The sequence below is a fragment of the Acanthochromis polyacanthus genome, chromosome 13 (genome assembly GCF_021347895.1).
Source record: "Acanthochromis polyacanthus isolate Apoly-LR-REF ecotype Palm Island chromosome 13, KAUST_Apoly_ChrSc, whole genome shotgun sequence".
Lineage (NCBI taxonomy): Eukaryota > Metazoa > Chordata > Actinopteri > Pomacentridae > Acanthochromis > Acanthochromis polyacanthus.
In genome coordinates, this window is record NC_067125.1 from 40,199,791 (window position 1) to 40,224,113 (window position 24,323).

At 40.9% G+C, this 24,323-nt stretch overlaps 1 protein-coding gene across 2 annotated transcripts in view; it reads right to left on the bottom strand.

Annotated features, from left to right (window-relative positions):
- Positions 1–27: 27 nt before the first annotated feature.
- Positions 28–24,323, bottom strand: part of relt (RELT TNF receptor) — a 30,647-nt gene continuing 6,351 nt past the window's right edge. The window contains exons 2-11 of one of the 2 annotated variants that reach the window (XM_022206349.2): positions 14,685–14,759; positions 14,491–14,583; positions 13,694–13,878; positions 13,310–13,362; positions 12,939–13,193; positions 7,829–7,909; positions 6,471–6,549; positions 3,689–4,072; positions 2,520–2,645; positions 28–1,958 (exon numbers count right to left, since the gene is read on the bottom strand). In XM_022206349.2, the coding sequence (XP_022062041.1) occupies positions 1,955–1,958; positions 2,520–2,645; positions 3,689–4,072; positions 6,471–6,549; positions 7,829–7,909; positions 12,939–13,193; positions 13,310–13,362; positions 13,694–13,878; positions 14,491–14,583; positions 14,685–14,726 (1,302 nt within the window). In that variant the 5' untranslated portion in view covers positions 14,727–14,759 and the 3' untranslated portion in view covers positions 28–1,954. Of the gene's footprint in view, positions 1,959–2,515; positions 2,646–3,688; positions 4,073–6,470; positions 6,550–7,828; positions 7,910–12,938; positions 13,194–13,309; positions 13,363–13,693; positions 13,879–14,490; positions 14,584–14,684; positions 14,760–24,323 lie in introns of those variants that run through there. The other variant, XM_022206357.2, reaches the window with a different exon arrangement.

Below are 24,323 nucleotides of genomic sequence, written 5' to 3' on the forward strand. Positions count from 1 at the left end.
CACCAATTATGTCAGCAACAGGCAGCATTTAAAATACACCGCTTCTTTATTTCAAGAGTAAAAACATCATACAGAAAAAATGTAATATGTAAATGCAAGCTACAAAGCTGATGAGATGAATGTTTGTGTCCTTCCTCCTATCGGCAACACTTCAGCTTAAACACATTTAATAATAACTCTAATAATACTAAGAATAGTACTCAAAACAGATCAAATGAAAACATGTAACCGTAACTTCAGCCAATAAATATCCTGTCCTCCAGACATGTCATTTTCCTCATAACAACATAATAAGAAAATATGAAAATGAGTAGTTAAAAAACCCTCTATGATTATAGTACACGCTGGAAAACCAATGAGGATGTAAACTAAAGCCAACTAAACTGCATGACTTTGAGGCATTGCAACCACTAATTCTCTGCAGCCACTGGTTGGTTTATTTAATTAAGCTATAAAGAAATTAATGTGCGTGTGTGTTTATTTATATGGAAGTGGTTTCTTACAGTTATGGAGATTGCATAACTGGAGTCTGGCTTTGTGTACTGAGTGTGTGTGATTGTGTCAGTTTTACAAGTTTAAATGGAAAACTAACAGTTGCAAATGAAGGAAAACACTGAAATGCTGCACCTAAATGGTGGAAAACAACAAACTTGATGTTAACTGTAATCAGTAATTGAGTTCATATGCACAGTGCTGTGACATAGTTTACTGGTTCTTGATTGATGGACTTGCTGGTGCAGTTGTTTCTTTCTCATTACAGAGGATCTAATGTGTCACCTCATACTTAATGTGTGTTAAAGTTACAAAAGCCAAGTGTAGTGTATTTTTCTACACTCATCCATATTTACATATGTACAATCATTTACATGTTTTCTTCTACAAAAAGTGAGATCTACCTACACATCTACGCTTTCACCTTTCACCTGTCACCAAATGACAGTTGCACCCTGCAATGATCCACGGGGCTGCAGTGGCATTTAAAAATGCTGTGATAAAGTATAAGGAGCCCATCTAAAGTGAAATTTGGCCCCTGATCACCAACTTGAATCCAGCCTATGAGCTTAAAAGTTACCAAAGCTGTTAATGCTGACTTTGGGTGGGTTGTTGAGTGAATGTTTAATCATGTTTAATAAGTGAATGCAGTGAGTTAAGACTACATTCAACATCTTCATGGTCTGAAAAGTCAGCTCGCTTGTAGTTTCTGCACTAAGTTATACTGAATTCAATACTTATTGTAGTAATCAAGTGTCATATGATTCAAAAATCATCTTCAGGTCTTTATGTTCAGACAAGCCAACAAGGTGATGGAAACATTCATGTTCGTGTGCGCGTTCATGTGGCACTTGGTTGCAGACAACTTGGCGAGATGGTTCCCTCTTTTTTTAAGCTTTTAAATGAGTATTTTGTGTGTGTGCGTGTGTGTGCGTGTGCGTGTGTGTGTGTGTGTGTGGGGGGGGGGTTGTCAGCAAAGTTCACACAGAGAAGACTAGGGTTGTGTTTTGATGGGTAATCATTAGTGAGTGTGAGCAGATTAGTCGTTCTACATGTGCTTTATGAGTTGTACCCCTGTGTTCTATTCTTTGCAAATGGAAGCACAAATAACAGGGCTGAGAGTGCATTTGTTTTTCACCCAAACTTTCCTCCTCCTTATAGTTTCAGGTATTAATACAAAGCTGTACTGTCCACTCATGTCTCCGACAGGCTGAGACAATAAAGCAGCAGTAAATTAGGTTGAGTTTCTCTTCTCAAAGTACAAGATTTTTTTCTTAATCTTATAATAAATATAAGTTATGTTCCTCTAATTGCATAACTAGAAACAACTTCTTCCAGCAGGAGGTGGTTCTGGTTTCTTGGAGTATAAAAAAATTCCTTCCATGCCAGCGATAAAGTTGTCACCAGATGATGAGGTCATCTTCAGCGAGGTAGCATTATCGTACAGCAACTCTGAGTCTCTTCACCTGGAGAGAAAAAGTCAAAAAGTGAATGAGGAGGTCAATAAGTGAAAACCACAAAGTAATGACATTTAACTCATTTCAGAGCACACTGGTGTCACTAGTCCTCCCTTTGGCTGATTTTGAAGTGTTATTTTCCACTTTAGAGATCTACTTGAAGTGTAGGACTTGATGAAACAAATTATTTCTGACAGTGGGGAAGCCCAGATGATTACCGTAATAAAGCTGACTGAGCTCTGACTAACCACAGAGAGCGCTGGCACATGTTCATAACTGGTCAGCTGGAAACAGAAGAGGATCATTTCCCAAATCGTTTTAGAGACACTCCTCAGCTAAACTGATCATACTGCGTATAATTTCCTCTCCCGGTGAAACATAATTCAGTCTTGGCTGGAGCTATCTCCAAACCACTCTACGGCACTTTAAGTGTTTAAAACTTTGGCAGCATGCAGTGAGGAAGAAACAGAAAGACACACGGAGGGACAGAGGTACTCCAAAAAAACTGAAAAGTTAAAGTAAGGAATATTAGCAGTTAAATAGTAGAAGAGAAAATGTTTTAGATTTTACCTCCTGATGCCAGATGATGAAGAGCAGAAGTGTTTCCCTCCAAAAAGGGAGTTTCTTTGCTCCTGAGATGATGTCTTGGTTTCCATGGTGACGGGCTTCTGCTCTGGGATCTGAGCAACTTGAAATCTGTGAATCGAGTAAAAGATATAAACATTATTACATGAAGTTCATCGCTGCATTAGGAGTCCCAATGTCCCACAGATGTGCATACAGAGTCTGTGAGGCCTAAATACTCCTTTAATTGTGTTAAGTTTTTTGCTCATTTTTTGAGGGGATCATTGAGAATCAGGCCATTTTACTATCGTGTGGTCCATCTCAAACCTTTTACAGAAAAAAATCTGATCTGATAATGATGTCTTTCTTTCCAACAAATCAGTAGCTTCTTTGCTGAGAGTATCAGCAGTGGAGAAACTAATCACATCCATTACATAAGAAAAAAAGGCAACACTAGAGTGCAGAAATATTCCATAAAGTAAAAGTCTGCCATTCAAAAAAAGCAAAAGTATAGAAGTACAATCAGAGGAATGCATTTCAAGTATGAGTGCGTGTAAAATGAAATTCTTACATTATATTAGGCTGACATAACCGAATAAATTTAACTGTGGAGGGAGGGATCTAAAAGTTTCACTTTACTTTAATCTACAACAATACCGCATATTTTTTTGTAAGTGATCACTTGTTTTTGATGTGAAACCTTAATCTGCAAAGTAAATGACACCTGCATCTCATGTAAATGTTTGGGGAAAATAGCATAATATTTGAGGGGGTTAGAAGCAGAGTGGTCTAACCCTTAAAAACAACAACAACTGAGTTTTATATCATTTCTGTAATATTTTATTGTCTAAATTTTAGTGGCAAAGTGGTGAAACCCACAACCCAAATATAGCGTTACAGTGGCATTTCAAATGTTAGACCATTCTTGAAAACGCAAAACTCTGAACCCATATTTGTCAAAATCTACAGAAAGTGCTGCTTCCAAACCATTCATTTGCTTCTTAAATGCAGAGCATGTGCAAATACTATCAGAAAATGAAAGTGCTCAAAGAAAGTAGAAATATGTTAATACTGTAGCATTCAACACATGACTAAAAGTGCCTTATTTAAACCACAAATGGACAACTTCAACTGTCCAACTCTTCACTGATATAAACAGCATAAAGTAGACTCACCTCCCCACAGACAGCACAGTGAGCTCGCCCTCCTTCTTCTCCTTCACTTCACTTCCTTCCACTTTATCCTGTACAGTTTTTGGCACGACAGCTTGTGTACGGTGTGTGTCGACACACACTCCCCCCAGCAGTGGGTTCTTCTGCTGGTCAGTAGATGGGTCCAGGGAGGGCAGGATGAGGGATGGTGGGGGCTTCAGTGGATCTTTAAGGGAATCCAGGGGAGGAATGAGAACAGGAGGCCACTTTCTCTGGGCGCAGCGGGTGCAGCGGTACCCGTGTTTGGGGGCCAAACCAGAGAGACCAGAGATGGTGTGGAGGTGGGACTGATGGGGGCAGAGCCTGGGCAGGGAGCGGAACGGAGACAAGGGAGACAGCATCGGGAACCTGAGAGGAAAAGAACAGGAGATGATTAACATTATTAGTCGTTTACATACAGTTTTACTTTAGTAAACCTTTGTGATGCAAACAGAGCAAAATTTTAACTTAACTCTCTGAACCTCAAACACTTTCTGGCAGTGGGATAATTTTTCCCTGCAATATAAAGTCCTAAATGGAAACAGCACAACCATGGCTAGAAGTAGAAAGAAATCAGGAATATGTTTTGTACTGTATAAGAAAGTTATAATGCAATAAATCATTAAAAAGAACAAATAACTGAAGATTTAGTTCTTGATTATTATATTACAAAAATGAAAAAGACCTTCAATCAACATGTACAACATTTTTTTTCTGGTTGTCACAGGTGTTACTAATAGAGGAAAAACAACAATGTCTCAACATACTATTGAGTGTAACAAAGTTCATACATTTTTGCCATGTGACTGTTTATCTCAGCTGAGTCACTAATGACTTCCTGGTTGCACTGAGGAAAGCAGATTTTTTTTTTAAATTTATGCAATGTGGATGGCACAAACGGTTTATTTTTTGGTGAAATTGGTGAGACTACTGTAGATTTGAATCATTTTCCCGATGGACCAGCACGTCACAGAAGTAGTCAACAATCTGACAATTCTCTCCGATTTTCCCCATTTTCAAAAAATTGCACGCCTTTACAAAATGTGGACAGGTTTTGGGGTTCAGAGAGTTGAAATATGACTTTTAATCGACCTTTTTTCACGAGACTTGCAATTACAAAAAAAGCATGCAGCAAGGTGCTACTTATAACCTTAAATCTCTCTGTTATATTAAAGTTGTCGTGTGCACCGTGGCAGTCAGAATGCACAGTGATTAGCTACAGATAACTAATTTCATCTTTCATCCTTATGATTTTCAAACACACACATCTTCACCAAAACACACACCATATCTGTCCTGGTGTTACAGACGAATTACTAAAACTTTAGTCTTATCAGCCCAGATCATACACGCCGATAACAAAAACTGTGGCAGCAATATTGTCTCATGAACTCTCCATTGCTTCCAAGTAGACAGCTAGGAAAAGTCAAAGTACAAATGAAGACGACAAAGCTCCAAATATGCCCAATCACAGCTTCTACTTATGTTAAATTAAGTCTGACAACTGAAATGTTAAATTTTATCTGTTAATTTTTAACAGTGAATGTTTTTTTTGTTGGTGTTTTTGTGTTGTTTTCTGCAGAGAAAGGTATGGCTAAAAAAGATGAAAGCAGCTCATGTTACGCTAGCTATTGGGTGACCTGTAGTGGCCCCAGAAACCCCCTTTAAAACCTCCCACACATGCAGGACCTGAAAGCTTTCCAGAACTGCGTGTGCGTGTCATGTGTGTGCATGTGCGTGTCCGAATGTTCTCGAACACATAAAGCTCACATGTTACAGCCCCATTGAGCAGCGGCAGCACACTGCCACAGGCCTCTGAGAGCTCTCCCTATTGTAGCTGTGGTGCACATACCGAAATGAACTGGATCCAGTTACCATCATATAACATTGTCATAACCTGAACCTTTGTGATTCTGCAGGAGAAGCTAGGTCAAAGCAAACGATAGAGCACAGTCTGGAGAAAACAGAGTTTGAAGGTGGCAAATTATCACAGTTCAGGTGTAAGCAGAACACATATCCAAGCACAAGTCAAAGTGCGGTGGTGCAGACTGTGGTGTGCAGCAGCATGTTGCTCGGCTTGTTAAGATTAAATTCTGACTACTTGAGCAACTTCAGTGTCGTAACTTACAGACCAAGTTCCAACCACAGCCGCTCTTGGTCATGTAAATTGTGTGACTTGGAGCTATGTGACAGCCAGCGAGCTTAGCAACAGACTGGCTGTTAAAGCCTCATGACTAGACAGCTGTCACGACTGTGTGAGGCGCTCACTGCAGACCTGTGGGAGTGAGTCACGGCCAACAATCAGCCTCCGCCAGCGCTCCACCGAGGAAACGGAGCCTACAGTACGTTGTTTTTACATTTTACTATCCTTTTGTTTCTGTTAAAAAGGTACAAAAATAATAAATCACAGTTGGAATTGTTGTTAAAATGTATCAGAGTTGAACAACCAGCAGAGGCACCATATGGAATTATAAGCCTATAAACACAGCCTGTTTTTTGTTGTCTGGTTAAGGTCTGCATCCTCGGTGCAAGGTATATTTTTTTCTTTCTGCAGGGAGGAGGAAAAGTTTCACACAAACACACACGCATATACACTCTCAAGCACATTTTTTTATTAGAGTCTCTTGGCAAGAGAGTCAAGAGCCTGCCTCCGGATTGTTTCTCCAAAACTTTCCTTGCCTCCTTGTTAAATGTGACCTTGAGCAGCGTGACTCTGCAGAAGCATACAGTGATTTGTGGCTGTGTAAGTGTCTGCGTGGGCTCATACTTGATTGACGAGCCTTTGCTCAGGGCCAACTGTTTGGTCTCGTACTCCAGCAGCAGCTCCTCCAGGGCAGCAGCATTTTCTGAAACAATACAGAAATATTTAGAAAAGACCGAGCTATACAGTCAATGAGTTTGCTTTTGCCACAGAGAATACAATGAATTAGAATCATCAGACTCTTTGGAAAGTTTATGAATGAGGGAGGTGTGATTGATTCACAGCAGGAAACTTACAGCAGCACGAAAAAAGTGATATATGAACATGAATTACACACATTTATCAGTTTTTGGCAGTGCTGAAACTCTCATTTGCTGATTATAACAGTGAATGTTCAGTCTAGGAGATTAGATTAGGTGCTATTTGTTAAATCAGCTTTTCACAAATTATTAAACAAACATATTTAAAAAGTCAAAGGTTATCATGAGCTGATTAGTTGGCTTAACCCTCTGAGCTCCAAAACCCAGCAGCCACGTTGTGAAAACAGAAAGAACCGTCGTGTTTTCAGCTTTCCAATCATCTCTGAATTAATCGTGATTGATGTGTAACTCTGTCAGGGAAAGCTTGAAATTGTAATATTTCATTAAAGTCACTTTATTCTACATGTCTCATTTAAAGACACGCCAAAAAATGTATCATTTGTATTAACCAGGTTCTGTAAAATACACAAAATTCTGTGGTCTTCGACACAACCACAAGAACACTGCCGAATCAGCTATGACTAACAGTAATGTGACAAAAATGAGGCACTTTTTGGCTAAACTGGTCAGCCCGCATTGTGGAAACACATTAAAACTCTAACTAGTAAAAAATGTATAGTATGTGGAGCCCCATCTGGTTTTTCTAGTATTGATAACACTTCTGGGTACTTGGAAAAATATGGTACATATAGTTTTTTACATTTTTCGTAAAATAAATATTCAAATTCAAGATTAGTTGTTCTATTTATATATGATAACACATTTATATTTTAACTTTGTGACAGCAGACCAAAATCATGGTTGTTCTGTTTCTGGACAGCTACAGGTCCTAAGATTGCAGTGAAACATGAGTCCACAGAGAACAAAAGGGAGCAGAAAACGCTCAGAAGCTGCTTGGGGTTCAGAGGGTTAATAAAAACGCGTCCATGTCTGTGGCGTTGACGGATGTGACTACAGACACAGCCCTCCCCAAGTCTGACCCATCAATCTGGGATGGATAAAAAGAGCTGCTGAGTCGGCCACACAGAGACGTGTCTTTAGTTATGTGCGACTTGCTGTGATGACACTGTGGTCTCGTGTTCCCCTCGAAAGCCACAAGAGATGAAATGACTCTGACCACCAGCTCGCTTGTGACGTCACTGCTGGTATTTGCTGAGCACCTACCTTTTTTCTCAGTAATGAGGCGAACCAGAACACTGATGGTATCTTCGTTCAGGTCATCAGAAATGTAGGGACAATTGTTACCTGAAGCAAGGAATAAAAAAGCACCCATCATTAACAGAGAACGATTGTCTTAGTGGAACTGCATAGCATTTTATCATTTTAATATGCATTAAAAAGACACACAAAAGGAGAAATGATGTTTTCCATATCATGTGATGTATCGAAATGGTAGAAAATGTCATTAAGTCCTTCTCCAATCACTGATTAAACTCATAAAAAGTCATCACGGTGTATACTAAGGTTACATATTTAGAAGTTTGCTTCTTTAAAATGAGTTTAAGCCTTCAAAGTACTTAACTCTGCACCATGTTTCCTCTTGAATCTACCTGCACCTTTGCTCATCTATGACTCTGCTCAAACACTATAAATCTACTTTATGTTACACAACGGCAAGTTGGAATATTGGCGCAGTTCAGCTGTAGGTGTTTGAGCTGATTCTAAAAAAATAGTCACGATACAAAAACCCCAATCCTGTAAGTAGAAAGGTTTGGTTCATTAAGTTCGTTGGATGTCTGAATTCAATTCCACTTTATTTGTATAGCACCAGTTTTTAGCAGACTTTCATCCATGCAGTAGTTACCTTTATATTATAGTCTTAATTTTTAAACAGGACACACGGTCTAACTTTGAGCAGCAGCGCAGTTCACACGGTGCATGCTGCTGCTGGGATATCGTGCCCCTGTGCATGATGGGACTGATAAGGCTGGATGTGGATGACTGAGCAGCAAAGAATAGAGATGCCTCCATAGCAACCATCCCATAAAAGCACAGCACAGTGAGGCAGCTGAGAGGAGAGCGATGAGGGCACGGGGGTCCAGAATAGCTCACTCAGCAACTACGTTCTGTTCAGTACTGCTGAAACACACAGAGCTCAACGTGCGTGTGTGTGTGTGTGTGTGTGTGTATGTGTGTGTGTGTATGTGTGTGTGTGTGTGTGTGTGTGTGTGTGTATTGTAGCAGAGCCCCAGTACCAGGTGACTCTGTGTATCTGCATATCACAGAGAAAAATGACACTGTATACCAGTGTGGCTTCAATATGTGTGTGTGTGTTTCCGTCTTTCTTGCATAAGCAGCATTAGGCTGTTGTTAGGTCATAACAATAGCTCTGTCTCCACAGTGGCTGTTGCTATGTGAGGATAACAGCATCGGTTTCACAGAGTGGCACTCATTCTCTTTCTATTTATTCCTGCAACAAAGTCACGTCCATGCATTCAGTTTGTCACTGTCAGCCACAATGAGGCACCAGACAGGCTCCTTTTCAGATGAGTTTCAGTTTGTTCAGTTTGACATATGAGCTTTAGAATCTAAAAATCAGCTCTGATCCCCAAATTTACTGTAAAAGCAGCAGCCTTGTGATTGAATCTGAAAGCTGCAGCTGTGCCTGAGCATTCTGCACAGTTGAAGATTTGACTCCCTCGTAAAACATTTCTCGTGTTATCAACCCCACATTTGCCCTTTCTGTCTCCCTCCTTCAACTTCAGGGCAAACTTTTCTCCGGCTGCAGCCTCTGCATAGTCAGAGGTACCACTGCAGAGTCTGATTTTAGTCCTGCCGAGCTAAGCTTGGCCTCGCTATAATTCATCCCCACGGGCGTTCTCCCTGAGTGGAGATGATGAGAAAAGTGCTGGAGTAAGAAGTTCCTCTAACCTTAGCCCAGTCAGGACTACAGCGGACAGACAGCGCACTGCAACAAGGATTGTTATGTAACACAAATGGGGAAGGGGAGAGAGATAAAGTTTTCCTATGCAGCAATAAAAGTCTGTCCTCCAATTATTGCTTTATTTCTCTCACTGCTTTTTGCTTCCTTACCATCCCAACTTCTGCCTTCTATACTAACTTTGTCTGGCACTGTTTGTGCTCTCTCCTCTTGTTCTTTATCTGTCTCACTTATGCAAAAGCATTTGTTTAGTTTATCTCTGCACCACTGCATCATCTGTCCTTAAAGCTGTGCAGAAACTGACAATGAGAGGAGGTGTGAGTGAAGGGGGAGACAAGCTGTTCCTAAAACCAACTAACCGGTTGTTCTTATCTAAAGATTGCATCTGTTCCTTCAGCTTATTGAAAGTGACTGAATGACTATAAATGCCCCATTTATACAATATTTTTCCAGTGAACTAATAATATTATGTTCTTATTGCTATAAGCTTTCTCCTCTGTATTTTAGTGTTATATTAAAACCATTTTAAAATCATGAATTCAACATCCAAATCAAGTTCAACTAAACTCAAATCAGTATTAACTGTGCCTCTCAGAAACTTGCCCTTAGGCCTGACATCAAAGTTTTCGTGTAAAGTTAAGGAGGTGTCGTCTACAACACATGCTGGATCTTAAACAGCACGGTCAAATGTGATGAAAAGAGGACAGAGAGCGATCCGGAGTGAATCAAACAGAGAAAGACGAAGGAAAGAGAAGGCATAAACAATGAGGTGAGGGCCCGATTGAATTATTGATCCGGCTGGGAAAGGAGAGATGGATGGATCGTGTCATGTTCACATGAGAAGGGAGGAGGGTGTCAGAGAGCCAGGAAACTGGATGAATGGAGGCTAGAAGGAGTGATAAAAAGCTGCTGGTGGGTGGGGGTTCAGGGAGTTTCCCTCGAGGCGCAAGAGCAGCTCGAGTTTCACAACAAAGCGATCAGAAAGCGAGACACTAAAACAAAACGCTGAGATCATTGACAAAGACTGTGCCTTTCTCAGGGATGCATGAACACTTCATCCTTTACCTTAAACGAGCAGTTTTATACTATATTTGCTACTCTTCGATCGCTCTGGCCTCCACTAAATCCACAACACAGTCTCAGCTATGTGTGCTCTTAGACGTTTTAGGCACAATAAATACGTTCCTTCTTGCCTTATACATGAGGAGACATAAAATCTGCAAATTGCTTTCATATTTGTGGCTGAATTGTTGGGAAAGGAAGCTAAAACATCTGGCGGAAAGGAAGAAAATGATCAGTTCTCTCCTTGTAATCAACTGCAATGATGTACCAGTTTACTGCAGAGACTCTCAGTCAGTTCATTGAACCAATAAACCTCTAAATGTGAGGATGTTTTACTGCATGACTAATCAGAGCAACACAGAAGCAAGTTCAGTCAGGTACATAAAGATAAACAGAAGCCCTACTTTACAGAGTTTGTAGATAACAGATATGTTTATTGGTCCATTTGCCACACTGTTCAAATGAACTGATGCTTTTTAATGTCCTGAGCAGTCATTATTTAAACTATTAGTGAGCGCACATGAAAGCTAATTTGATGCTTGCAGCCACGTCATTCCACTTTTTTTTAAAGTTTAATGAGTGACACACTAAGTTGTCCAAAGCAACAGCTGCTGGTGCACCAGTTTTTTGACGTGCCACAGAGTCTGAGCTGAAGTCGCAGCTGTGCTCTGACGCTCGCTGATGTAAGGCTTTGTAGCACAGCTTTCCTTTGAGCTTTGCACCATCAGGTGAGTGAAGGAAAAGCCAGCTTAGCCTTTAAATCTGTTTATGCATGGCACTAAATGACAGTAACTGCAAGTCATGCATGCTGTCTAACAGTAAAGTGAAATGAAACTGATATGCACTGACCTACTGGATAAAGTGTGCAACAGCGGAGAGCAGTACGTTGTTCAAACTGCAAGTACGAGCATGTGAACTCTATGGTCTACAGCTGACTGTGTGCTCAGTGTCAGAAAGTACATATTAGCTTGGAACAGAAGAGCAGTACCATCGAAATAAATCCCTAACTTCACCATATAATCTCTGACATTCTTTGGCTGTTACACCCACGTCCACTTTTTATATGAAGCAATTTCATCACATAATTACACATTTGCACTGTTAATTAAACTACATAAACCCTGTTTGACTCAAATGTTTGTGCAATTGTAAATCTTTCTAACATCCAACAATAAAAAAAACACACTTCACGATGCGTCCTGTCCCACAGCTGAATAAAAGCTGCCATTTGAATAGAGGGTTCTACCTGTTCTACAAGTCTGAGAACTGAACAGGTAAAGAGCATCAAGTACAACAGAAGCATAATAAAAGACAAAATGGGTGTATTTCCCACATTGTATGCACAGCAGTGTAGTTCAGTACAGAAAGACATGAAGAAAGATGGAACTAACAAGATGTTATGATTTTTTAGCGTTCAAATTTTTTTTTCATGATAAGAGTGAAAAAAATAGTTTGAAAAATCCATGTACATAAGCAGTTTTTCATCCAGAGTAATAAAACTGACTTTACACCCCCTGAGTTATCTTTTATTGTGTTGTGTCTTTTATTTTATTGTCTTTATATTCAGATTTGTCTTTTACACATTGAGCTTCTGTCTTATCTGTTGCTATTTATGATTGTGCAGTACTTTGGTTTAACTGCTGCTGTTTTAAATGTGCTTTATAAATAAATCTGACTTGACTTTACTTGATTACACTGTAAAAAATGTAAAATACATCGAATGGGTGTTAACCCAACATTTGTTTCACTGGCTGATCTTGACTGCTTGCCTCGTCTCTCAATCGTTTTTGCTGTAAACTGTCTTTCATATCCCACTGACTGATATCTACCCCTCTTTTGATGAACATCTGCCACCCCCACTATGCGCTCGTTTCCTCTTGTGCCCTCTCCTTCTCTTACAATACCTCTCTCTGTGTTTACTTAAACCAGTTTCTCTTTGACGTCAGTGGGCAAGTGAGTTGATGGGAATGCTTATTTTTCCCCTTTTCAAATAGGGAAATTACCAAAATAACAGTGCATGCTTAGAAAAAAACACAGCATGCATGACATGGAATGACCCCCGCCGGGTCAAAGTTCAAAACAGCTCAGAGAAAAAGCCTCCCATAGTGGCTTTCGTGCAGCTACATCACAGAGATACAGGGACCATGACCGCACACAAAGAGCCTTCTGGGTTTGGTCTGGCTCCTGACAACATTTGACCACATCGTGTGCATGCGTGTGAGCTAAATTTGCATTTTTATGAGCAAACGTGACAACAAACTGAACATAAATGCTGTTTTCAATAGTCGCTCCTCTGCTTTCTTTTCTACTTTTTCCTCATCCCTCTCTTACCTTCTTTCTGTGGTGTGGCCGTCTCTTCATCTCCTCCCTCCTTCTCGGCAGTGCAGCGGTATCCCTTCTTCTTCAGGATGTTGCAGATGAGGATACCCAGAAGGCCCATCACGCAGAAGACAGGCACCAGAGCGAACACAGCGTACTCTGCCGTCTTCTCCTCAGCGCTGCGCACCACAGTGCTGTTGGCCGGTCCTCCTGCTCCGCTGGACGGACCTTTGCCAACAGTACGGACTGTCCTCACAAGCAGATCTCCTGAGAGAAAGAAAAGAAAGACAAAACACATTATAGAGAGACGGGAGGTTATAGAGGAATGACCTTATCTTGACAAGTGCAAATTATGAGTCTGTAAGCTGCAGAAGCATGCTTACTTTTCACACAGGGACTTTGGGTGGAAACTTGCCCTGTGGCAGTGGAATGAAACCTGCACACGGACGAGAAAGAATAGAAAAGTGTATAATTAGAGAGACGGAAAAGAAGAAATGTGAGGGAGTGCTTTAAAACGAAAGAAAGAATCAGTTTAATCCGGTTAGCATGTGATGACCAGTGCTGACTGCCCATTGTGGTGAATGACATACTGTACTGGTGTGTGTGTCTGTGTGTGCGGGTGTTTTCTTGTTTTCTAGAAACAGAGAAAATAACAGGACTTAATTTAGAACAAATTAAAGTTTACGAGCTATGATGTTGAACCCTCTGGATGTCAGGCCTACGGTTGGATTGAAGAGTGAGTGGATTCAGGTAGAGACAGTTCCTACCCGGTCAGACAGTCACCACAGACGGCATCCGAGGCTGCGGTACCGGAAGTTGCGATCTTTCGGCCGAGGGTCTTGCAGGAGGTGTGTGGACGACAAAGTTCAGAGTCCAGAGTGTCTGAGAAGCTTCCAGTTGGGCACCACTGACATTGTACTTCCTCTGCTGGACTCTGGATCTGCCCACAAGCCTGGCAGAAAGAAAACATTATTAAACTCACGCAAAAGAGGCTGAAAAAGCAGCAGAGGGATACTAAACTGTCCTGTTTCTCATCCTCTTTATACTTTTACATAATCAGCTTCATACTAAAGCCCAAATGGCATTAGTAACTGTACATGATCTAACACAGTTTCATAAACACAACCTGCAACAAAAGAGAAACATGACACCAAAGCGTTGTCGTACAGGCTGGCCATTATTTATGGATTCATGGGAGCAGCAACATTTTCTTTTCTGTTGACTGTGGTGGCCAAACATGTAAAGTATAAAATAAGAGAAGATTAAAAAAGGTTAATTGAAAATACACTTTAGGTTTCTGACCCGAGGGTTTATAGGGAATGAACGTTTGTTACTGCGAATAAAAGAAATCATAGTGTTCTTTCAGTGCCAGGTTCAACCTTTGGCTGCGGCTGATTACATCACCAGTCATTTGTACTCTGTCCTGTACTTCTTTAAGCTCCGCAGAACAGTACAGAGAAAAACTACACAGTGAAATGTCAGGATGTGGGGTGAAAGCCAGTTAGCGTGAAAGAGGACAAAAATCAATCAGAATTAATCATTTTACTTGCGTTAGTTGTCTCACCTTGGAAGGCTCCTGGCCTGCAGGGCATTGCAGACACACACATCCGTCCCCCCACCGACACTTCACTGCTGCAGTCCCACCACAGCCGAACACCTGAAACACACCCAGAAGTCAGTGAAGGCGCACATACATGTGAATGCACGCTGTTTTTGTAACATAAATACACACATAAACACTCATATGCACATATTTACCGCGAGAAGGACAAGAGCTGAGCAGCAAAGGTGGTTCCTCATCTTCTTCAATGTATTCTTCTATGTACATATGATCTACATGAGGGACAGAAAAGGTAAACAGGTTCATCACATTTGAACACATGATGAAGTTTACATTTAGAAACGGATGTAGCCGGCTAACACAAATCAGCTTTGTCATCTCCATCAGTCAACAAACTCTTTCTAGTCAGAGAGGTCATGACATATTACAACACAACACAATTAATGTTATCAGACACACACACATGCACGCATACTCAGACTAAACCACACTCTCATGTGGCAAAAAAACACCCGAGTCATTTTTGTGATTTATCTGAAGCACAGTGACTCTGGCAGCAGGGAGGTAAGCAGCAGTTGTAAACGTCGTAAATAACATTTACCGTGAATCAGCACCTTTTTTACAAACAGCAGCTAATGAACGAGGGCTTTTCTGAGGCTATTTCTGGGTCGCCTGTACTCATATACGCGTTTCAAGCAATGACTCACTCTGCAGCATGTTCATTTGCCAGCACATGCTGACTTTATCAAAGCTCCACATCAGCTGCCACTGACATGAGCACTGCTTTGAGTTTAGGTGAGTTAGAAAAACTAAGTATTGTTATGGAATAATGACATCAAATTAAAGAGACACATCATGACAGGGAAGTGTTTTTTTAGAAGGTTTGTAAGAACTCAACCAGAGCAATCTTTAAGTCTACACAAATGGGTCATGTGTGTAAATGCATAGGCCACAGGCTGCTGCGGTGTTACAGCAAAACAATGCTGTCATCTCTAAAATTAGATATCTACAGCTGGAAAATAATTGACAAGAGCTTATTTAAAATAGCGTCAATCCCTACAGTGCACTTAAATACATATTTATATGCACTCAAACGTGCGGTTGGGAAGGAGGTCACGGACAAAGATGAAATCTAAGCTGAGATCACTAAATAACTCTTAGAGCTCTTGTTATCACCGCCTTAGTTTTTCAGCGACATTTATGGCACTGTGGCACATTTTCTCAACTGATTTGAGTTCTTTCTCTTTAATGTGTCATGCTGAAATTGTCAAACCAAATAAAAAGCTGCAAAAGGGTCAGCGTTGTGGTCAAACTCTGACCTTTTATTCTCTAGACCTTCAGATTTGCTGGACTAGTTTCAGTTCATTTATGATAACAGGAGTTACGTGTGAAACATCAACTTCACCTCAAAATAAATTCAACCATTTTCAAGATTTACCATGCACACACTTCTAAAAACGCTGAACTGCTTAGAGCATAGAGATTAAAAAAATACATTTAAAAAAATCGCTGCATTCACTAATTCTACTTTGTTCCATAAAGCAACTGACAAAATAAAGCGAGAAAGTCTGCTGCACAAAATGTCTTGAATGTTTTGCTCCCATTTGTGGCCACAATGACAGGACTGTGAACTCACACAGCACCAGTATTATCAGGGGAGACCTCAGTCTGTCTGGGTCCTATTAGTGGTGGAGATGAATGACAGATTCACACAGCATTGAAATCCTTCACACTGCATTTTACACCACTTCCGTCCAACTGAATATGAAAACATCAGATGCTCATGTGACGAGTGAGACGGTAAAATGTGCTGAGGACTGACAGCACAGTGTTCATAACGGCTTTTCCTTTTGTCTCTGTGCTTTTCTAACTGACAGACTTGTTGGCCCTAAATAAGCTTGTAAAAAACTAAGTAAAAACGTGAGAGGAATTTGGAAAATTTCAAACAACCAAAGGATAAAAAAAGAATATATTTGCAGAAGGAAGGCAAGAGAGGGACACAAGAGAAGATGAGAAACCAGTCAGTGTGGTCTGACAGCAGAAAGTAAAGGAGAAAGAGAAAAAGTGGACAAAAATGTTTTGGATAAGATAGCAAAAAAAATAAGGAGAGAAAATGGGAAAGACAGAGCAGCATACTTACCCCAGACTTGCAGCTGACTGACACAGTTGCCGTGGCAACGAGGCGAGGATGCTGTGCGTACTGCTACGAATGCTGAGTCAGGACTAAAGTCAAATATACTCTAATTTTCTTTTAACTGTCTAAAACACTTGATTAAAGCCTGCACTTGATAAAAGTTTGCAAAATAAGATTAAATAGAAAATACAAAAATCTGTAAATATTTATCTGAGAGACGGAGTTAACACAAAGACGAGACTTAAATAAGCTACCAAAGAGACGAAAAAATTCAGAAACACACAAGTCTGTGTAGCTGAATGGAGAATTCAGAGTACCTGCCAGTGTCTTATACTGTCACTGTGACCACAGACACTCCCCTGACGTCCTTAGGACATGCCCCTTCTATCAAAGCTAAAACACTGTGTGTGTGTGTGTGTGTGTGTGTGTCTGTGTCTGTGTGTGAGGCTGCTTCAGTGCAGCTCTTCACCTTTGACCACACAGCAAAACACAATATTTAAAACATTAGTTAGCGAGTAAATCAACACTTCTCCACTATAACCCATTCATTCTCTGACTATGTGTGGTCAGCACACACACACACACAGCACATCTCTAGAGTTGAATAAGTGTGCCGTGATGGGATCCTTTTGTACAACATTTTCTGTGTACATTTACACTTGTTCACGCAGGTCACACACACACACACACACACACACACACACACACACACACACACACACACACACACACACACACACACACACACACACACACACACACACACACACACACACACACACACACACACACACACACACACACACACACACACGGAAACATCTGGAATGCTGCAGCATCCTGCCAACACCAAGCTGTTCCTTGTACAAACAAGAAAATAAAAAATGTAATGAGTTTATGATTTTGGTCCGGCTGGGCCATCACGGCAATGACAGGCTTCTGAGGGATAATTTTAGGGGGGAAGAGAAAGATAAAGCAAGGAAAGTAAAACCACCAGCTTGAAAAAACAACACAGGGCCGATCCAGTCATAGAGGAAGAGAGAATGAGGGAGGGACGGATGGAAAGAGGAGAAAGTGGCAGGGAGTGACATTGCTAAAACTCCAACCTGATAGCATGATGTATATATAGAAGCATTTGTTAAAATGCCATACAGACCAGAGCAAGAGGCTAATTACAAGTCACACACGCGCACATATATCTACACTTTCAAGCCTGCATCCTCATGGCTGAAAAAGGGCAAAAAATGATCAATAAAAGACAATGATAGAGAGAGCAAAACAAAAATGGGACCTACAATTAAGTACCTCTTTTTTAGAAAGTGTCAAGTAACAAATTGGATCGGCCGGGAGGGGTTGAGGAATGCTGGCTTTCTGCAAAGAACCTCGCTTGACCTCTACATGTGCAGCCACTGTACCATCTAAACTGCAGCAGAGCAGAGTGAAACTGATTTATTGGGTGATAAATACATATATTCCAGCTAACTCTTTATATGGAAGTACTGTGTTTTTGTAAAATTGGGAGTAAGAATACACAGGAAGTAAGAAAAAGGAGCGCTTGTAGAGAGATCACGTTTTCTCAATTCGAAAAAGATTCTGCTAAAAATGATCTTTCCATTATGCACCATTCATTTAGTCTACAGAACTAGTACTTCAGTCAATGCAAAGGTGTTTAAATTGAAGAAAGATCACACTGGATATGCAGTCCATCATTTCCACAGGTGAAGGCCAGAGTGCAGCAGCAGCAACGCAAGCAGTGAAAATCCACTCAAAATACAAAACGATGAATCTGAAAGCGTGTCCAAAAGCAATGTTTAAATCGTGCCCACTGCCTAACCACTGTCCTTAGAAGTCCAAACCATTCACAGCCAGGGAGTCCGAGCCAGCAATGTCTGCATGTGATGCATTTACATTTAAATCCAGTTTGTCTGAGGTTTTCTCCACAAACCCACTACAGAAGCGACCGCCACACGTGGGGCTTCCACTGGACCTACAGCCACATGGCCGCCTCTGTGTCCACGCATGGCTCATCAACCATCACAAAGTGTCACTCAAACGTGGGCCATTGGAGAATTGGACAGTTCCCTATTGTATTTTAAAGGCACAGGTTCAACAGTTTGGGAAATATGCCTTTTGGCTTTCTTGGTGAGACGTAAATTAGAACATAGGTAATTTCTCTTCAGCTCTCTAAAGTTACAGGTGGCAGGCAGGTATGGAAGCACACGGCCTACAAGAACCTCTGAGGATCACCAATGGCTCATTATAAGACAAGTAAAGATGAGAAAAGATGTCTTTAGTCTGATAATGGGGCAGTTTGCAGTGTTACAGCGGCAAAGGGGATAGCGCAAATGTGTAGGCGACATTGGCAGAAAATAAAAACAAATATATAGGATCCACACCAGGAGGCTGTAGTCCATGATCTTCAGGGTGGCCAGGAACTCGACATCCCTTTTTAGCTTCTGCAAAAAGTACTTCTTGTTGTCGTCTCCTATCTGCAGCTTCTGGCCTTCATTCAAGAAGTCGTTGTCTTTAAAAGTGGGGAGTTCTTTAGCCTTCTCCTTGTCGCTGATTCTTCCATATGTGGATTGTGTAAGTAAAATCAACCATGAGCTCTTAGGTTATCATTCATCTATTTGTTCATTTTATGTACATGTATCTTTGTTGTTAGGGGACTGTTTCATGTTAGTTGAGTAACATTCATGTAGCATAGTTTAATTATGGAAGAGTTATCCTAGTGGTCATAAAGGTTAAGGACTGAGGTCAACTTCTGAAGTTATGAGCACACCCCTAAAAGGTTTTTGTCTTTGGATAGATGGACTCAGCATTTCTTACGTGTACGCAAAACTGCACCATAAGGTTTAAACTTACAACCTATTTCCAGTGACCCAGCAGTAAACTTTCATGATAACAGTGGTTAAGATCTGTACTTTTTCTTTGGAGGTAGAGAGGAGCGAGGTCTCTCCCCACTGTAATGACATACTTCCATGTGCATATTGCAAACAACACCAGATTTACAGACAACCCAACAGCACGTTTGTTATGTTATTCAAGGGCAGAAACCAGGTGTAAAATATCTCCAACAGGAAATTCAGATACTGCACAAAAAAAATCAATTGGATGTTGAAAATAACAAGAATTATAGTACAGATTCTTCCATATTTGTTAAGTCTGCACTCTTTTCCATATAGGCTACTCTTCCCCAAGGTCAGCAGAGTTTGTAGTACTTAAGTGCACTGCATCCAGCACTGGCAGCACAATGACACCTGTTATATAAGGAAGAAGTAAAAGAGCAACTCATTAAACTTAGAGAGAGATTGATTTCTCCCTTCAAAACCATGAAACAATCCTCCTTCCTGACTGAAATGCTAATCCCGCTCTGGTTCGGTGGAGACACAGTAAGCTGTTGTGTTAAATGATGGGATGTTATTAATAAGGAGTCACCTGGAGCACATTCCTATAGCTCCTTAAACAGCATTTTCCAGCCTGAGGAATGAGATGACCCCAAGGTGGTTTTGAGACGAGAAACCGCGAAAAATGCAGAAATGTGTTTCTGGCACACATTTTAACTGACAAAGAAATCACATTGGAGTTGCTGACCGCCACAATGTGACATTCAGTAATCTATGTAAACTCTACTGCACTTCCCTAAAACCTTACTTAACTTGACTTTACATAATTCTGGTCACAGCAGCTGCAGTTCACTGTCATCCTTGAACTCTTGCACTTTTCCTCCACGTGCCCTTCCTGTCGTCTCTGGCCGGTCTGAGCTGTCAATCCCGTAATTGCATTTTATTGTTCGCATGTTTCCCTTTTCATAGTTTTCTTCACGCCTGTGTCGGCCATGTGCTCTGGTTTGGAGGCCGCTGTCCGATGGATTTGTGGGATGAAGAGGCAGATGAAAGGGGGGAAAATTTTCTAGAGACAAAGGGATGGAGGCAGAGGAAGCAGGAGCTGGACATTAACAGCTCTCAGAATATCCCGGCGAACACAACAAAGGCACCAACATCCACAGTGCTTTCGTCATTTTATGTGAACAGACGAAAACAGAAAAACTGGATTAAAATTAAAAAACACCTCAAAGGAAAGGGAGAGGAGCGTGACAACTTTTCCTAAACTTTGTAAAATAGTAATTACCCAGAACCCTCCTTGCTGTTTGACACATGCAAATAACAAGTCACGCCGACGTCAGATGACCAGTCACATTTTGTGTTTTGTTCACTGGGAGCTAAAAATAGCAATAATAAAGAAGTAATGGCGAAGGCATGACAAAAACATGGACATTATTCTATTCCGTGGTGGTTTTGGAGGCGAGCACCGGCCAAATGTGTTTGGGAGCTTTTTCTGGCTCCTTGATGTCATGCGGCTGCTGAGCTGAGAAATCCTACTGGATGAAGCTGTGAAGGAAGGAAGGAACCACAAAAGAGGAAACACAAGAATGACTGGAACTCATCGCCTTTCAGTTTGAGGTGACTGAGCTGCAGGGCAGATCACGGGTAAAGCGGGGCGAAGCCACCACGTTACTGCCTTCTGAACAATGACATGTGTTTGTCGAGGAGGATTCTGGTTAGACATAAGGTGCTATTTTATTTTTTAGTGTTGAGTCTAGACACACAAAAACATATTTCAGTCATCCTGGTAGAGGTAATAAATGTAATTTGTAAGACTTAAATCAAACAAACACTGCGGCGTGTTCTGCGTCATTGATTGACAGGAAGTAGTGTTCTTATTTGCACTCTTGTAATTTGAACCGTTTTCTGCGTAGAACGAGCAAAACGGTTTCATTCAGACTATTTGGTTTAGTTTTTCAAGATAACTTTGATTTAAAAAGTCACTGAAAGATGGCAAACAGTATTAACAAATGTGTATATCACCACCGAAACATGCAATTAAGTTCATTTGCTTTTAATAAGACTGTGAAAAAACAAGACGGCCATGTTTCACAGCAAATCATTCATTTATCAGTCATTTTGTCCTTATTCTAAGGGCTGTAAAATAACAGAATGTTGATGGACTAAACAACAAATGAACAATGATTTCTTTAAATATCACTGGGTTTTTAGCAATCGCCTCTTCTCATTGCAGTCCCACATGTTATTTCTTCTGATTTTCAGGTGCAATCTTACTTTGCTTGGCCTAGATGTGAATTATGTAATAAAACTAGACCGTGTATATACCAGTAATATGTACGTCATACAGATAGAATCCCCATTTAGAAGGCACGTTGTAAATCAGGAAGCATAGAAATGTGCACGCTGCAGTTAGACCAGTATTTAATAACTAACAAACCACAATCGAGATAAACAATGTCTGTACAGATTCTTAGTTGTACATGTCTTCCTTTGAAGTTCACATTTAGGATAGAGAAGACAGATCATTTGAGAGAGAAGTGAAGGAATCCGTCTATGTAGAACTGGAACATCCATGTTTAAACAGAAGAGGGGGTCTTTGGCACCACTTATACTGTCTCTGAGATCCTTTCCAGGATGTTTCACCACCATTAACATCATGAATCCTCACCGACCTGGCAGGTTTACAACCATTTGCACTTTGAGGCGAGGGAGTCCTGCATTGTTAATTTGCCATTGGCCATTTTGGAGTAATAATACATATCTGATATTCCACTTCAGCCAGAATGGAAGAAGCCTCTCGGATGAGCGGAAAAAGGTCTTCTAGAACCAAAAGAAAAAGTCCAATTGCCTTCGACTGAAGTTTTTAGGAGCACAGATGAACAACATTTCCCACAAAGGAAAATGCTGGAATCTGATGCTATAGCAGCAGCTGTAGTTGCAAACCTAATAATGAATCAGTGATGCAGACATTGACTGCTGCAGTATGCAACCCTATTGCAAAAAGTCTTCTGCAGCGTGAATACTTGGACTGTGTCATCAAAGCATGTTCCATTGACCTCAATCAGATAGTTTCACTTGCCTAACCTAACCAATACGCGTTTAAGAGAGCAGTCAGCCACACGGGTCAGTGAGCTGCGTTGAGGGGTTAGGATGGTTCACAGGTATAGAGTTCCCCACCTCATACCGCTGCACTGAGCGGACTAGCGTCATCCTGAGCGTAGCAGCAGCCTCTGTTTACCTGAAGTGGCATTTAGATTTTACCTTATCTCATAACAAAATTCATGATGATACAGTTGTCCGGGTCAGGCCTAGAGATGGACCAGGTCTGGGTACAGTTTTTTGTTTCCTTCTTGTTCTAAAATCTACAGAAAAGTAAACTTGGATTATAATAGTTTTCTCATTTATTATTGACTTTAAGTATCTACAGATGTCTGTCCTTTGCCCTGTAGGTGCAGTTATGCATCATTAGAGAAGATCAGGAAGAATTACTTGTTCCTCTACGGGTTTTGAAATCCTCCTTTGTCTAAGGCTCATGAAGCCCTTTTTAAGACCATTAAATTATCTCAGAAATGCACGGGCAACCAAGCTTGAAACAAGGTTGCTTTTCAGAGTTCCTGAACAACCGCACAGCAGACATTTTGGAGATATATTACACCATAATGCTGATTTATCCTGGCTTTAGCTGTGATTCAGGGTAATGCTCACACACATAAAAAAAAACTTGGATTTCCCTCTAGGTTATGATGCAGAAAGGTTTGACAAAAAAAACGCCAACCTGCAGTTCCCGTGCAGATAATGGCTACCTATTGAGCCCACTAGGTCATGTAGCTCGTCCCGGCCTTGGGGAACACCTCGTTGTGATGCACGTGAGTATTATCTTACGGCCCGAGTAGCGAAATACAATAAAAAAGAACTGAGGTGGCAAAAAAAAGGTTTAAGGTAATTACACTCCATTGTTCATCAGACATTCCGTGGACTGAGAGATAATGTGCACGTGTAAGACAACGACGTGATCGGGACAACCATACCCTCTGTTTGACTCCATGGAGGTGCCCATTACTGGCAAATGAAAAGCTGATTTACGCCAACACTTTCTACGTTAGTGCTCAGACAATGTCTCATTACAGGGATCGTGTCTGACAACCGTCTCTCTAGCTTCTGTCCGTCCTCCTCCTCCGTTCTCGGGGTTGCTGTGATGTCAGTCGTCATGTTTTCCAGTGGAACTGTACACCGGCAGAAACCTACCGGGTTTCTCTTGTGCACTGTCTGTCAGACATCACTAAGTTGGAACAAGAGAAGTTGAACTGACCAGAGAGAGTAGAGGAAGGTTTACAGCTCTGCGATACTGACAGAAAATACACCGCAGCAACCAGAGAGCACGGTGACACTATACTGCTCCAGTTTCATATAGGTACAAAGTCTGAGCAAAAATGCATGATCCTGATAACAATTTTTGTGTCACTGTGGTGGAGAACACAGACCCTGAAACCTATTTAACCTAATTAAATTGTGGATCCAAACTGATAATCATGGTCAAATGCTAGATGCATTTAATTTTTATGCATAAACTGTAGAGTTTCTGAGTCTTCCATTAAAACACATTTAACATTTTGGGTTTTGAACTGTTGATCAGACAGAACAACATACTACAAGATGACAGCTTGGGACTAGGTAAACTGATAGAAACTGAATGAAAATAGTTTATTTTCAGGTCTAATTTCAGGCTGTAATTTGCCATCAAATAACTCAAGTAAAAATGAAGAACCTCCCGTGGTTAAAGAACCATAAAAAGCATGTGTCTGAATACTTGGATATTCACTGGCCAATTTTGCAATTTTGATAATATCTGGATGTAT